This window comes from Cyprinodon tularosa, unplaced genomic scaffold, assembly GCF_016077235.1.
Source record: "Cyprinodon tularosa strain WSP-4 unplaced genomic scaffold, ASM1607723v1 ctg100, whole genome shotgun sequence".
In the NCBI taxonomy this organism is placed as follows: domain Eukaryota; kingdom Metazoa; phylum Chordata; class Actinopteri; order Cyprinodontiformes; family Cyprinodontidae; genus Cyprinodon; species Cyprinodon tularosa.
This window is the reverse complement of record NW_024037783.1, coordinates 563,551-579,579: the sequence shown is the minus strand read 5'-3', so window position 1 is coordinate 579,579 and position 16,029 is coordinate 563,551. Positions and strand designations below refer to the sequence as shown.

General features: G+C 37.1%; 1 protein-coding gene across 1 annotated transcript in view; it reads left to right on the top strand.

Annotated features, from left to right (window-relative positions):
• Positions 1 to 777: 777 nt before the first annotated feature.
• The window catches only part of otog (otogelin), a 74,442-nt gene continuing 59,190 nt past the window's right edge, over positions 778 to 16,029 (top strand). Inside the window, exons 1-11 of the mRNA XM_038267966.1 lie at positions 778 to 2,865; positions 4,703 to 4,804; positions 5,535 to 5,692; positions 9,977 to 10,098; positions 10,181 to 10,389; positions 10,533 to 10,663; positions 10,769 to 10,875; positions 12,378 to 12,487; positions 12,735 to 12,860; positions 15,484 to 15,592; positions 15,943 to 15,989. Of these exons, the coding sequence (XP_038123894.1) occupies positions 915 to 2,865; positions 4,703 to 4,804; positions 5,535 to 5,692; positions 9,977 to 10,098; positions 10,181 to 10,389; positions 10,533 to 10,663; positions 10,769 to 10,875; positions 12,378 to 12,487; positions 12,735 to 12,860; positions 15,484 to 15,592; positions 15,943 to 15,989 (3,172 nt within the window). The 5' untranslated portion in view covers positions 778 to 914. The remainder of the gene's footprint in view (positions 2,866 to 4,702; positions 4,805 to 5,534; positions 5,693 to 9,976; positions 10,099 to 10,180; positions 10,390 to 10,532; positions 10,664 to 10,768; positions 10,876 to 12,377; positions 12,488 to 12,734; positions 12,861 to 15,483; positions 15,593 to 15,942; positions 15,990 to 16,029) is intronic.

The following is a 16,029-nucleotide window of genomic DNA, read 5'->3' as shown; positions in this document are numbered from 1 at the left end:
TGTCTGCTCTGTTTTCAGATCACTGATACTGATCAGTGATTAATAATTTGTGGTCACGCTCCCACCTTAGCCCTCTACCATCTGCTTTGTTCATGCTCATTGAGATGAAAGCTCCTTTTTAGGGCTAGAGTATCGAAGGAGGCTCAAATTGTTGGAACAAGGTGGTCCAGTTGGTTAATGAAAGCCATTTAACCAAAAATCTTTCCAAACTTGATTTCATGATACTTTGCATTTCTAACTTTTTATCATTTTAATGCAAAGATATTTTTATTATATTTCTGGAGGTAGTTCTTATATGACGGCTCCTGATCGAGGTTGTTTACAAGCTGGGACCTGATTGAGGTTTCAAGCATAGAATAATTCAACATGCCAAAAGCATCCCATGATTACAAATTTCAAATGAACAGACATCAAACATCTAATTATGCCACAAAATGGAGAGCGAGTCTCAGATAACCTGGATGAAAAAAGCTGTTTCACAAAGAATCAACAACAAAGGCTTCCTATTTCAAGCATCCTCTGTCCTAAACCATCTTTCTTCCATCCTCTCTGCTCCTAGTTGGTGACAAAACTCAAAGAGGAATATTTTACCAAGCATAAATCTGTTATACAGTAGAGGAGATATTTGACAGATAATATTTGTTTCCAGTATTTCTTTGAGATCTTATTGACAAAATTAATTCAATCATTAAAAACTTTACTATATAACTTGTGACCAAATGGCAGCAAATATTACAGGTAACAGCTACTGATTAACTCTCTCTTCTTTGAAGGACCTCCCTTCAGGCACTTCTTTAGAAACAAACACTTCTGCCTCGAGGGAATCACTGGTTGTGTCCAATCTGACCTCTGTCAGGATAGACAGGATACAAAATGATTCATGGAATCAAAGCACCGACCGATCATCTTTACCCATGGGGGAATCTGGTCAAACATCATCAAAGACAATAACCGGTAACCAAGATGAAGAAAATTATATAGAAAATAACACTAAGGCTGGAAAATCAAGCCGACCCCAAACCAGCACAGTGCCAACCAAACAACCAGCAATCACTCAGTTACCTGTCAACACATTCTCACCTGATCCATCCTCACGCAGAACTACCCCACCCAAACAATCTGATCTGTCAGCTGTTGCAACAGACAGTAAGTCGGACGTTAATCCATTACCCCCCACTCAGCAAAGCATTGAAGCAGCATCAATGAGCCAAGCAACTAACCGAGTCCTGTCCCAAACCAACTCTGCTTCTGCCAGTCAGTCAACAAAAAACTCCCAGTCCCAAGACACTGTTGGACAAGCCAGCCAATCAGGACATACCACAGAAAATACTAATCCCTCCCTAAGCAGCACAATTTTCGCAATTCTACCGTCAACAAAATCTTCATCATCCAGCCATCCAAAAGTCACTCCAATACCATTGTTTGAAAAATGGTCTTCAACAGCATCAGGCAGCCAAATGACTGAGACAGCTCAGTCAGATGAATCCCAAACTGATCTAGTTTCCAGTAGCCAATCGGAAACAACCAGCCAGTCAACAAAAACTTTGGCAAGCTTCACAAAAGATACTATTAAATCAAAAAGCAGCACAACCTTGTCTAATGAAGCATCTATTGAGAATGTAATAACAGGCTTATCTAAGGTTAACGATTCATCATTGACCCAACAACTGACAACCAATAAATCATCTGGCCAACTGTCAAGCCCCAACGTGATTTCTAAACAAACAACATCCACTGTTGCATCAATTAATCAAACATCTGAAATTACGGAAAAACAGCTACAAAACTGGACAAATAAAGAAAGCGAAACACCTACTAACATGACACCAAACAACAAGGTGCACAACAAAGAGGGACCATTCAGCCAGCCACTATCCACCAAACCATCAGCCAAACAACCACCCATCACAACCGCCCCAAACAATGACTCAGGAGCTTCAAGCAATCCAACAAACCCAATGCCAACCAATGCTGCATTAGACAATAGAGAAATAACAACTGCAACAACGGCAAGAGGAAAAACTTCAAGCAGGGCAGCAATGGACAACCAGGCCATAGAGAAACTAAGAGAAACCAGCCAGTTACCAACCACTATAGCCCTATCTCCATCCACACCAGCAATGTCCAAATTGTCTGAAAGTATAACACCATCCAGACCAAGGCCAACTAAGGCAACAGACCTCAAACAGACTCCATTAAAGCACAGTGCAACTGTACCAAATGAACTTGCGAAGAAGACAAAACACTCCAGCCAACAAGTAGAGAGTACAACATTAGCCCAAAAGAAGTCTGGTAGCTCCCCAAAAGAAAAACAAATACCTGCTAAACAAGTGTCCAAAAAATCTACACCTAAAAATACTGGATCTAATCCTTCACCAATAAACACAGCAAAGTCTGGACAATCCCTGAAACAGACAGAACCTGTTAGCCAGTCACCAGTTGGTAGATTACCTCCCAGGATTTCTTTTTCAGTGGATAGTACAACAAAATCAACCCATTTGCCATCCAGCCAAATGCCACTGAGCCCCTTTAGAACTTCTTCAAACTTAACAAGCCAGCCCTTCCTCACAACATTTTCTAATCAATCTCCAGCTACCATAGTTTCAACTGAACCTCCAGTGACAAGTTCAGCGGCTTCACAGATTACATCTCACAACCTGATATCAAACAATCATACCCAGCTTAATTTGACAAACACAGACCAGTCACCTAATGGGTCTTCATCACCGCAGTTGGCGACTGGATTAACAATATCAGGAAATTCAGTCAGTGAAGCCCTTTCATCTGATGATCGTCCAGTCAATGTCTCGCAGCTCACAAGACAGGCAAAGGAAGCCCTGAAGTCATCCAAGCGTAGAATTCCAGGTAAGATTACAAAGATTTAGAAGAAAGAAATGTCTGTTTGCACATTTATTGGTATTGACCTGGTTCAGTTGCAAACTGCTATGATTTCTTGATTCCACTATTTTTAATAAATAATGCATGTTTAGTATTTCTTCTTATTTTGTATATTTAACCTTACTGCAGATTTCTACTCTCGCTATTTAAAAACATTTTTTGCCTTTGTGTGTATCTGCATGCTTACATTTCCTATACATTTGCTGCTGAAATACATGCATGTCTCCACGTTGAGACAAAAAGTATTTTCTTCTATTGTTTTCCATTGTCCCTTTTACCGCTAATGATTGGGTTGGATGTGGCACAAAGTGCACTGCGGTTCTCTGCTATTTTTCTTTTGTTTGTTTTCATTTTTTCCTTTTAAACTTGTTTGAGATCAAAATCTATAACTGTTTATATTCAATATTCCTTTGCATCTTAAAAAAATGACAAATACAGTTTCCTAAAATAATAACCCTAAAATGTATAAATATTCATTAAAATCAAATTTCCTCCACTACTACCTAAACTACTACCTGATGGCAGTTTGTGTGGTATTTCTTTAATCTTATAATTAGAGATGCATGGATCCAATTTTTTCTGACCCAGTCCAATATCGATACCTAGGCTAAGCATATTAACCGATATCCGATACCGATCCAATTTAACTGTTGAATAAATGAACAACATATCTTACCATGGGAGTGAAGGTTAGGTAAAAAAAAAGATATAGTAACAAATTCAAAGATATCACTGTACTTTTTATTATTTATGAAAAATAAACAGCGAAAAATAAGAAATAACAGCTCCATGTAAAATGAACTGGACTGAATCTTCAATCTGATCGTTGATATCTGATTAATATTAAATAAGTCGATATTGGAGCCTATATCCGATCGGTACATCTCTACTTATATAAGACATTCTGGCAGACTAACTTTTAACTGTAATATTTACAAAAATAGAGTTTTCTGAGAAAAACATTAGAACAACAAATTGCTAAATATCTTTGTTGCGTTTAGGTGTATTGTTTTATCTTTATTTAGCCAAAGAAACTGAAAGATAATTGTCAAGAAAATAGAGATAAATAACAGATTATTTTATAATATTTAATATAAACATTAAGTTTATCAAAGTTCTATAAAATAATAAGGGGCATTAGATATATGGGCTAATATGGGCTAGGCATTTAATTATTTAAGCCCTAGACCTATTTTTTTTGTATCGATGTCATTAAGATATCTAAGCAGCGACCAGCTGTATAGTTTGTAACTATATTTCTATAATAGAAAACATTTTAGTTTTCAACATTGCAAAGCCTTTTAAACAACATATATAGAGTTTTCAATTTCAGTGACAGATGAAGCAATAATGTAATCTTGCACTCAGACAGGACAGAAGGAAAATAACTATTATCTGATGGGTCAGCCTAAAATGATCTCTACTATCCATTCAATAATACCTGTCCTTTTATGCATGTTGTGCTTGACTGGTTAGGAAACCAGATTGACATATAGCATATGGTGTTTATGTAAGTTGAGGGCCCATCTTTGCTGGCTGGGGATGTATTCATCGTACAGAATGTTAACTGATGCTCAACAAGTCTAAACAGATGGGATTTAGATTGTAGAGAGGGATTTTTCTTCTTTTTTGACCAAAGTATTATAAGTAGTATAAGTAGTTTATCTGTTTAAAATTGAAGAACTTTCTTGGAGAGAATATAAAATGCAGTACAAAACTTGAAATAAAAGAAAATAAGAACATAATGCCCTTAAAATGTTTGTATGGCTGCATGATAATTACAATGTTTTAATTTTTCTCTCAGGGGAGCCATGTGAGTATCCCTGCCTCAATGGAGGACAGTGCATTTTATCAGAGTCATGTGACTGCAGCTTGTTTCAGGCCACTGGGCACAGATGTCAGACAGGTAACCTCAAACATACACGTCATACAAACTTCTCCAAAATCTCTTAATTCAAGTATATTTATCTTCAGCTTAACAGAGTCACGCAAAACAATGGTTTAATCCTGGAATACATAGGAAGTAGGTCTTTCTTCCTTTTATAAAGAATGTTTACCCACTACTAACCCATATACCATCTGTTTACAAGCTGGGACTCTCATACCCCAGATATTTTAACTTTCCCTAGTTGGGGAGTCATGGTATTATGAAATTAAAGCTGTTCAGCAAAACATAATTTTAGTGATAACATCACAATATCATCGGCATAAGAGGTCTTCTTAGTGCTCTGCTTGAATAAAATGTTTGGAAAGAAAAAGGTTTTGCTTTGATTTTTTAAAGATTACATGTGAGGCAATATTGTTAAAAGAAAATATACTATTTTCTGTTTCTTTTTAATCAAAAACAAATAGATACAGTCATAATATAACTTATTAGAATAACAGAGAAGCTTGCTGCCAATTTCACTGAATAAAAATGGCATGGGTGCTTGGTACCTTGTTGAATCTGTCCTTAAATTTCAGCCTATGAAGATAAGAGAACATTTTGAAATGTAAACTTTTGTGTTATGATACTGTTTTTAAAGTCAGTGCAGTTTTATGTCATATAACAATTTTACCCAGTTATCCCAGGATTTTCTCTGCTCTTATAAATTAAGGAGGGATCTCATTTTACTTTTATATTTCTATGTCCCCAGTTCCAAATCTTGGCTTTGAGAGGGAGATGACCTGTAGGACTTGGGGCCAGTACAACTTTGAGACCTTTGATGGTCTCTACTTCTACTTCCCTGGCAGATGCACGTATACACTCCTTAGGGACTGTGAAGCAACCACGCAAGCAAGCATTGTTGTCCAGGTTAGTACAGACTAAACAAGTCTACTGATTTTGAAAAGCTCAGTGTTTTCATGCATTGCACTCCTTAAGCCGGGGAGGCTTTCGACAAGCTTTTCAGTAAGGTTTGGATTCTGCGAGTATCAATCCCAGCCTGAGGAAAGATTGTCCTTAAGTTAATTCAAAGGGTAATTTGAGTCAATTACGTTTAAATACCGCAATTTGACAGAATTCCTCGAAGCTAAGTGGAACAGAAAAGAGCTTTGTTTCTATCAAAGGCAGTAGATACTGTACCTTTGCCTGGGAAAACTTGAAGATGTACATATTATGAGCATGACTTTTAATAATTACAGAACATGTCATTTTAACAAATAAAAGCACAAATAAAACACACAAATAAAAGCCTCATCACACACATTTAGGACGTATGTTCTTCCAGGTAGACAAACCAGCGCTTTTGAAAGTATCACAAAATTCAAAACTGTTTATAAGCTTTCATTTTGAAACTGAGCATTTGATTTTGTGGTAATGGTCAAAATCCTAAAAATTTAGATTTGTCCCACTCTTTATGTCTGATTCTGCCATTTTATTTATAAATGGCTTGACAACAAACATCATCTAGCTGTATATGTAGGATACATGTTAGCTGAGAGTTTAGAAAATACATTTTAACAATTTTTTTATTAGAAGTTTGGCTCCTCTGTATTTGTAACAATGTTGGATGCTTATATATAAGAACAAACAAATCAGTCATGTTCTCTTACGTCCCTTTTCCAGTATTTGGTCTGGGTATACTCAATCCCACCAAATTCTCAATGTTGACATTACTTCATTCCAGTGACGTGCGGTCAGGGGAGGCAGGTGAGGCAGTGCCTCACCAGCCATCATGGAAAGAAAGAAAATATATAATCATAAAGTAATTTAAATTGTTATATTCATCCGGTGGTTTGTACTAAAAAATATTCATTTTTCATGTAGCTTCACCAATTTCGATTTTTATTTGTTCAAAATCACTGAATTTTCTTATTTTCCCATTCAAATGCTTGGAAGCGATGCCGGTGAGGCAGCAGCGAGCTCTGCCTCGACTTGGATTGCGCAACCCCTGGCTCTGCGCTGGCTGCAAAGCGGAGAGAGCATGTTGCTGTACGGCGTCAATAAAATAGTTTAAACAAATGTAATATGTGAACTTATTTCTAATAATTTGGCTTATGTATATAATGTACAGAGCTTTTTGTCACCAACTGTGTTTGTGTAACGTGTTTCGTGTAATGAGCGATTATAAACGGCAGAGAACAAGTTCGAGGTGAGGCAGGCAGTTCTCTTGCCTCATGGCAGGGGGTGCTCAAGAGACTGAAAACATAAGGCAGGAACAGGACGGATCAAGGAAGGCTTTCTTCCCTGGCAGTGATCTCCATTGAGACAGAGAGACTTTTAAAACTGAAGGAAGATAAGGAGGACTTCTATTCATTTATAAGTAAAGGTAAGACAGTAATAACATTTATTTTGTTTTGTTTTTTAAGGAAATGTGTGTTTTGTGAGCTACAGTTTGTATGTGTAAGGATGCAGAAGTGAAACATAACCTGTAAACTGCTGTCAATCTATGCATCTATTTGCAAATCTGATTCTGATGACGTCAGTGCCTCACCAGCTATGAACCTCACCGCACGTCACTGCTTCATTCAGTACCAATAGGCTTCTATTTGCGACAGAAAAAAGGACACATGGATTAAGGAGTCTGTGTGAATGAGGGATCAGAGATTTGTTAGAGAACAATAATGAACGAACAGCTTTTTGAAGGATGGGAACACAGCTGACTGTCCAGAAAGAAAGTTGTGAAGTTTAAAGTTGGTTTAACTTATAGAATAGAGTGGACATTTTCTGCTGTTGTGTGACAGTAGGAAAATTCAAGCATGTCTAAATAGGCAAATGAAAGCATATGGGTACTATAAAAACAAGACTATAATAGAGCAAAATCCCAACATCTTTCATAATTTGTAAGAAAAAAAATTCTTTTTCAATTTTTTTAAGAGGTGATCTGGTTAGATGACACTAAAATGTTACTTTTACGCCAACCACATACAAAATGGTGTGTAACAAACACCATGCATCACCCTGAATACACATAAGATAAAACAGGCCAACACTAGAAGAAAAAAATTAGAGGCAGCCAAAACCATGAAATTGGTGTGCCACCTTCCATCAGGACAACAACCCTAAACCAGAACTAAAATTTAAATGGTCCGGACAAAGCATGTCAATGCATTAGTTAATATGGCAAACTTAAGCTGGGCGTACACTGTGTGATTTTTTTCAATCGTTGCATGCAGCTACTGCTTACACTGTACGAAGGGTTTAGTCGTACAGTGTGAGTTCACAACTCATGCGATCTACCTGCTCACACTGTACGACTAAAAAACCACGTCGGACTCAGCTCCGCAGTAAGATGGAGCTGCTCTGACTCGTCGATCCGGAAGCCAAACAAATAGAAGGGGAATATTAAGCTCACTAGAGTGAAATGCTCTGCCTTGGTAATTTGTGCAAATTTTTGCTGAAAGCCCTAAAAAGAAAAAGGCAACAACGTATTTGGACAAAGACACGGCTGAGCAAACGTGGCTACTACGGTCTGTCAATTTTACAGAAGGAACTCAATTTCACTCATTGCATCCCTGCCATGCTGCTGTATTTACATCTGAGAGGAAGAAGAAAAAGAAGAATCCTTGTCTGAGCGATTTGTCCACGACGGATCGTGAGGTCGGGAGAAAATCAAACATGTTTGATTTTCTCCCGACCTCACGATTCCTGATTTGGAGATGGTCGTGAGAGGCTGTTCGCCGCTCGTGCCCCCCTGTAAACTACACGAGTCACGATGCACGATCAGGCTGAAAGTTGGCCAGATCGAAAGATTCACGCATGACTGGAAAATCGCACAATGTACGCCCGGCTTTAGTGATTAAACCCGCTTCCTATAAATAATGGCACTGTCCAGCCAATCAAACTTGTCTCTAAAAATAAGTGTCTACAACACTTCCATACAACACATTATTGAATTGAATATGAGCAAATGGTAAACTACTTTGTGTTGTTCCTTCAAATTAAATAGCTTTAAGTAAAAAATTCAAGAGTTGTAAATACCTTTGCAGATATGCTACTGTAGAGTAAATCCTATTAGAAAAGATTAGAAAATACAATGAAAGTTCTGATGTCCTTTACCTTTAGATTACCTTGTGTATGAATTACGTTATCAGAATAATTTTGCATTAACTCTGGCCATAGATAATATCCATTTAAAAATGTTCAATTTCGATTCAATTTCAGTTAAACAGATTTCATTAAAGTTTCTTTGACTTTAATAGTCAAATACCATAAATGGACTGAAATAAAACTAAAACGAACAAGCAACCAAGTTTACAGCACTAGGAGGTCCCTGTTGCTCTTTAGATAAAAATCGTCATCGCTAATGTACAGTAAACCAAAGGCTAAACTAAGTTGCTATTATTGTGGCTGTTCTGTGATAAATGTTAAGAGAGATAGAATGCATTTCAGGTGCAGGATAATTTCTCTGCTTATCCCTGTTGTACATATAATCTGAGGTGGCCAATTTCTAAATACTATGCCATTGTGATATTATTGCTAAATATTAGGATACTTTCAGCTGCAAAAAGTACCTCATTTGTGCTTCTAACAGCCTGTGACCTTTGACTTCTACAATGCTATCTGTGGTCACTCCAGGAAGACTGTCAATAACCTTAAAACTGTATGGACAAACTGCTAGTTCATTACCTTGGAATAAAGTATCAGACACCTACCTTTTTAACACTTCTTTGCAGTTTCATTATCACACAGACTGATGCTGCTATGAAGATATGTCCACAATATATTACGAAGCTCTGTATAGAGGAAATGGAGAGATAAACTTTAGATTACTTTTGCTTTTTTGAATAAAGAAAGTAAGGTTAGCTGGATAATTTCTCTAGTGTGCAGGTTCTATTGACTTAAAAATTGAATTCAGTTTCATCAAGTTCGGTAATCCTGTGCTTGGTTCAAGATCATGTAAAACAAAAAAACGGCAGAGTGATAATAATCTTTAAAAAGTAAATACCACTTATTTCAATGCATTTGTGCACAACTGCATACTCCTAATACTTACTTAAGAAATCTTCCTACACCAGTGGAGGACTGTGATTCAAATAATGCTTGCAGCAGCATTGCAGCAGTTTCTAAAGCCAAGAATTTGTCCATCATTTGACATTACATGCTTTTAGCTAATGGATAGATCATTTTATTCATTCTGAATCTGTATGTGTACAGGTCCATAATGACCCAGACTGCAGCTCTGCGCCCTACACCTGTCAGCGGTTTGTTAGTGTCTTTCTCCCATGGGAAGGCGAGATACGATTGTATGCCACCAGCACCACATTCAAAGGCCAAAGGTTAGTAGTATACCCAATGCCTGCTATCCATGTGCTTTACTTTTATACTTCAGGTATTAAAATCAGCCCACTGTCTGTTTAGTCTGCAGCTGCCTCATCGCATCCATGACCTGCAGCTGGAGCAGATTTCCCAGTATGTGGTGGTGACGCAGCAGTTGGGTTTCACCTTGGCCTGGGAGGGACTACGTGGCTCAGTCTACATTAAACTCAGCCCAGAGTTTGTGGGCCGAACTTGCGGCCTGTGTGGCAACTTTAATGCAGACGTTCAGGATGACCTGAAGACAAGCTACGGTGAGACAGTTTGTTTCGTTATGGGAGTTATATCAACTGTTAATTAACAGACCTTATACAAAGAGAGTATTTTTTTTTTTACTTTTATTACCCTTAAAAACAAAGATAACAACAGTCCCTTAAAGAGTTTCCCTGCCTTTCAGGTGTGCTAAGCCAGAATGTAGAGATGTTTGGGAACAGCTGGATGGAGATGGAGCCCCACCAGGGCAGATGTACCCAGGTTTCGACTGACTTCTTATCGCCTTGTGCTCTTGTTGATACTCAAATCCTTCTGGTGAGACAATAATAATAGTAATACTTATAGCCACTGGAACAAAGCCAGATACATTTAAAAGTGTCATCTGGAGAAACTTCTTTGTTTGATTCTGCTTGGCTCCAGAAAGTGGAGGAGGTTTGCGCAATGCTGCTGGACCCACCTTTCCAAAGCTGCCATGACTTTGTGAGCCCTCTGTCCTACATGGCCAGCTGCTCAAACGACCTCTGCATGTAAGAAGAACTATTCCAATCTATCCTGTTTAAATCATTTTACTATATTCAACTGGCAACTCAGGCCTTTGACCATATAATTCATATTTCAAACTGTAATTATCCACATTATCTACAATTTAAAGTAATACTACGTAACATTTAACACAAGAATTAGCTGAATTTGAGAATTGTATATACTGTACTATACCTTCTTTAGAGGGTCAAATCTGTCACTGAATGAGTCATGTGAACAAGAGTGCTGATTGGGGATAGTCTGAGCCCCCTTTAAGCATGAAAGCTAACACTAAAAAGTTGTTGTTAGGCAACAAAAAGGTATGACACCTGATCAGACTTATTGTTTGGTTCTCTGATCTTGGATGTGATGAATGTGGCATTTTCTACTTTTTCCAAATAACCCAATAAGTTCTCAGTCTGCTGGCCCACAGTGGTCTGCTGTCAAATTACAAAACACTGAGGCAGACTATGCAATTGGTGCCATTTTTTTTGTGGTAAAAGTGTTACAGTGCTGCTTTAGAAGCCATAATACCAATTAAGGGCATCAATGATAACTGTAAAATCATAGAACCGAAATGTTCAATCAGTGTCTGTAAATCTAGTTTTAGAATACAATGTGTTTCTGCACTCACAATGAGTGAATATTCAAATAATTACAACAACTGAAAAAGTTTTCTGAGACGATACATATGAACACAAATTAGAACTCAGAATTGATTTTTTGTGATCAAAACAAAAAATACACTCCAGTTAAAGTTTTTTTTTTTTTTATATCCCTTTGAGCAAAACAGCCTTTTTGAGCATTTTCCTCATTTGATATTTGACCCTTGTTCTGGAGTTTATTTACTTTATTTAATTTTCAGTCGGTATGAGGTCCGAGCGATTAATAAGCTTTCCAGAAGCTTCCAGTTAGCTTGTTTTACCTATCCCAGAACATGTTGTGGATATGTGATTGTTTATAATCCGCGTTCCAGTTTCACACTGTAAAGTGTCCTCTTTTTGAACCCATATGTTAACTTGAGCAGAGCAATCTAGATGATCCTCTTTTTATTTATCACTATATTCCCATGTGTATAATGAGCTTGCTGGTAAGCAATACACAATTGGGTGTTCAACAATACATGATTCAAACCAAAAAACACTGGTGCAAGAATAGATCACATTATAATGTTACTATTTAGCATCCGGAACCTTGTTAAGAATGTCTAAGTTATAGTTTATTGCTTAATTTCATTTCATTGTGAAATATTACATTTGTTTTAGATATTTTCTAAAATAAAACACATTTAGTCCCAGTCATCTGCTCCAACAACTACAGCCACCACAGTGATTTGTTGTCTCAAGCATAACTGCCCCTGTAAAAAGTTTTTTGTTTACAGCAATGCAGGCTGTTTGAGTTGTTATTTTCAGCTGCAGTCGGATCAGCCCGCTGAACCAGGTTGTATAACCACACGTTTCCTGGCTTCGCTCGAACAGTCCTTTTCTGTCTTTTCCCTTCGATAAAGGTCGGGTCCCAGCGGAGATGTGGTATGCCAGGTGTTCAGCGAATACGCTCGAGCCTGCGCCCATGCTGACCACCCACTGCACAACTGGAGGCAGCACATTCCTCAGTGTGGTACGCTATTTTTGCATTATACCAAGAAGCAAAAAAGTGAAGCTGTTGCAGTGTGAAATGTAGTTTTGTAGTTGGTTGCTTACCTTTTTAACATAAAGTAGTGGGTTGAAAAGTTTGTATTGCCCAGCTGGTTTGTTCTTTTGGATTTATTTAGAAAAAAAAATCAATAGCAGCTCATTTTATTTCACAGTTTCAATGTGACAGGTTTAAAAGTATATAATCTCTTGTGTTTACTTTCTGTGACCAGTGAAGCAGTGTCCTTTGGGGCTGCAGTACAGAGAATGCATCAGCTGCTGCCCCGAATCCTGTAACCTGGAGCGAACATGCATAGATAGCAAACTGGCCTGCTTAGATGGATGCTACTGTCCTGAAGGTAAACTCTTTAATCCTTTATTTAATCATCTGGAACAAAAAACATGTAGCACCATCTTTTAGTAAAACCCCTTTTTTAAAATTTACTATAAAACAAAAGTAATGTACTAATGTTACAAGGCTCACTGCAAGCATACACATTTGAAAACTCTATACCTCCCTTCTAATGACTCAGAATTTTTCAAAGTGGTCACTTTTTTATTAGGGTTTTTGAACTTTTTTTTCCAGAACAAATGCATGCAGTGCTTGCTTTTCTATTATTTTTTGTGTTATGTGCCTTGATATAATTGAACATACTTGCTTTATTTATACCTATTCTACCTAATCTTGCTTTTATTCAATTTCATTTTAACCTTTTAACTGTCATTTGGTGCCTCCAAATTTGCTGTCTCATACTGCCAAAAATAAGCATCAGTGCTTTTATTTGGCAGGCTAGACCCTCACAAGGGTTAGATAACAGCAGCTGATTTAATTAATGTTTTATCAAGCATTTAAAAATAGTTTTGGGCAATGTTGTTGCGGTCATTTAAGTAAAAGGGAGTCTTGTACCATGAGTTTACAGATTTGTACCTCAGTAGTTCCTGCTGGTCTTTGTTCCTGTTTTACAGCAAAAACATGAGAGTAAGAAAGAAAGTACTTTGTGTATATTTACCAGTGGTGGACAAAGTACCCAACAGTAGTAACTAAGTAAAAGTATTGATGCTCATAGTGAAATCTTACTGAACTGCAAGTTACTCTGTAAAACATCTACTCAAGTTAAAGTATTGAAGTACTCACTTTTAAAAACATTTAAGTATTCAAAAGTACATACATTCAAAAGTACTTAAGTATTCAAAAACACAAATAAAATGTTCTAATATTAATACATTTCTGTGTAATTTTCAGAGCGATTTCAAAGAACCTTGTAACTTTCAGAAACCACCTGATGTATTAATGCATAAAATCACCTGCTACAAATTCTACACCACTTGTAAAGAACTTTAGCATAAAACTTCCACAAAAAATAAGGAAAGATATTTTGATTATTATTTGTTATTTAAAAAGAAACCAAAAAGAAAACAGGAGTGTCTTGATTCTTGTCACATTATCACTATGGAATAGAGGTTTAGTGGGAGTTGCGGCCTACTGTAGTGGTTAGGGCATAGGGCTTGGAATCCTGGGGTTGTGAGTTAAAAACCCAACCCCCACAATATTTATTTAATATTGTTTAAGGTTGAATCTATTACCTAGGTGAGAACTGTTCATATAAACTGGTAAAAAGCTTTACCTTTCATATACACTACTGAAAATCGGGTTATATAAGAGGTAAATGTTTTCACTGGTTTATTTGAGAGCTTTTCACTAGTGTTTATGCACATTTTTTCAGTATCTTATATGGAAGAGTTTAATTTAATATGTGTATATGGAAGTTAGGTTTTATTTAATTCCCTGGTGGCTCCCCATACAGGGGGGGCTTCAACCTGAAATATTAAAATTCCATTTCAAAAAAGAAAAAAAAACCCCAGCAGATTTTAAAGCTAAGCTGAGCCAAACGGAACAACGAACTATGTAGCAGCCTTCTCGAAATAGAGTGCAGTAGTATTTAAAGTAGTATTTAAAATATAGTGGAGTGAAAATTATAAGTAGCGCCCCCCCAAAATGACTCAAGTAAGGTAAAGATACTCAAAAAAGGTACTTAGGTACAGTTATAAGGTATATATACTTTTTTACTTTTCACCACTGATATTTACTATGACAAGACGACTTGTACAGAGGTCACCTGTTTGCACCTTATCAACATAGCAGATTGGAGGTGCGAAAACGAAGAGAAGTCCAGGATTAAGTGTGGAAAAGAAATACAAAATAATATTTGATCTCAGGAGGGATAGGACATGAGTAGAGCTCAGAATACAATATAAATGTGTGACTTTACTGAAGCTACTTCTCATACCTATTTTTGTACCTGCTGCTCTGATTCTGGAACCATACAGTAGCATTTATATTATTTCATGCAGAAACCCCCCAGATTTAATCATCATTTAAGCATTTTGGTTTGGCCTCTCTCCATCTGCCTTGATTTTACTGCCTTATACATATTAGAATGTCAAAAAAGTAACCCTAAATAATATCCAATATAATCAGTGAGCTCTATAGTAGGACAACTCTGCCAATAACCACCAAGGCTGATGTTTAATTCACAACTAACTGCTGTGATGAAAGTGCCCAGAAAAATCAAATTCCTTTAAATTCTGCTAAAAAGGGCAAACAGTACACCTTTTTTTTGTACTCAGGTCTCTGGGAGGTCCTTACTTGGCCCATCTGTATTAAAAGACTGGGAGCATAACTTTATAGGTTCACTGATCCAATTAGATGTTATGGTAGGCTATACTAGTTTTGTTGCAACATCGCAAACTACATCACTATTATTTGATAACAATAATAAGAAATAGTTCAGCTGTCTATGTTTAAAACACAGCCCTTATAAATTGTTTATGAGAATATGTAAACATGAATCCCAGGTTTTAGACTTTAACATAATCCTAAATGGGGTGCTACTCACCCCAAAATGTTTGCTTGTTGTGCCATTTCATAATTTGAGTTCCTAATGTAAAAAAAAAAACAAAACTGCCACTTATCTCTCACAGGTCTAATTTATGAGGATGGAAGTTGTGTGGCACCAGCTGACTGTCCCTGTGAGTACCACGGCATGTTTTATCCGTCTGGACAAACACTGAAGGAGGAGTGCAACAACTGGTGAGCACATGTTAGCTGAGTACTGCATTAAATCCGCAAAGTCTTTTTTTTACAGTCTCTTTGAAATAATAAAATTTAAGAAATGGTATGTTTATGTTTCATTATTTTATTTTACAGTTTTTTCCCTCCTTAACACCTTCTTTTTCTAGATGGACACCTTGTTAAGTTTACATTTTACTGCTGCATACAAAATCTGATCTTTTTTTTAATGGTTGCATTCAGTTCCTTTAATCTCCTCAGATCTGACCGCCTGTGCTCGGTGTGTCCAGTTTCTCCCAGTAATCCTGCTATTAGCTCAGCCTTTCATGTAGCCCAGAACCACCTGTGGATTTCTCTGCTTTCTGTTTCAGCACATGTGTGGGTGGAGTGTGGAACTGCACAGACAACAGCTGCCCAGGTCTGTGCCTTTCCTCTGTGGGTTTATTTTACTTTAACTG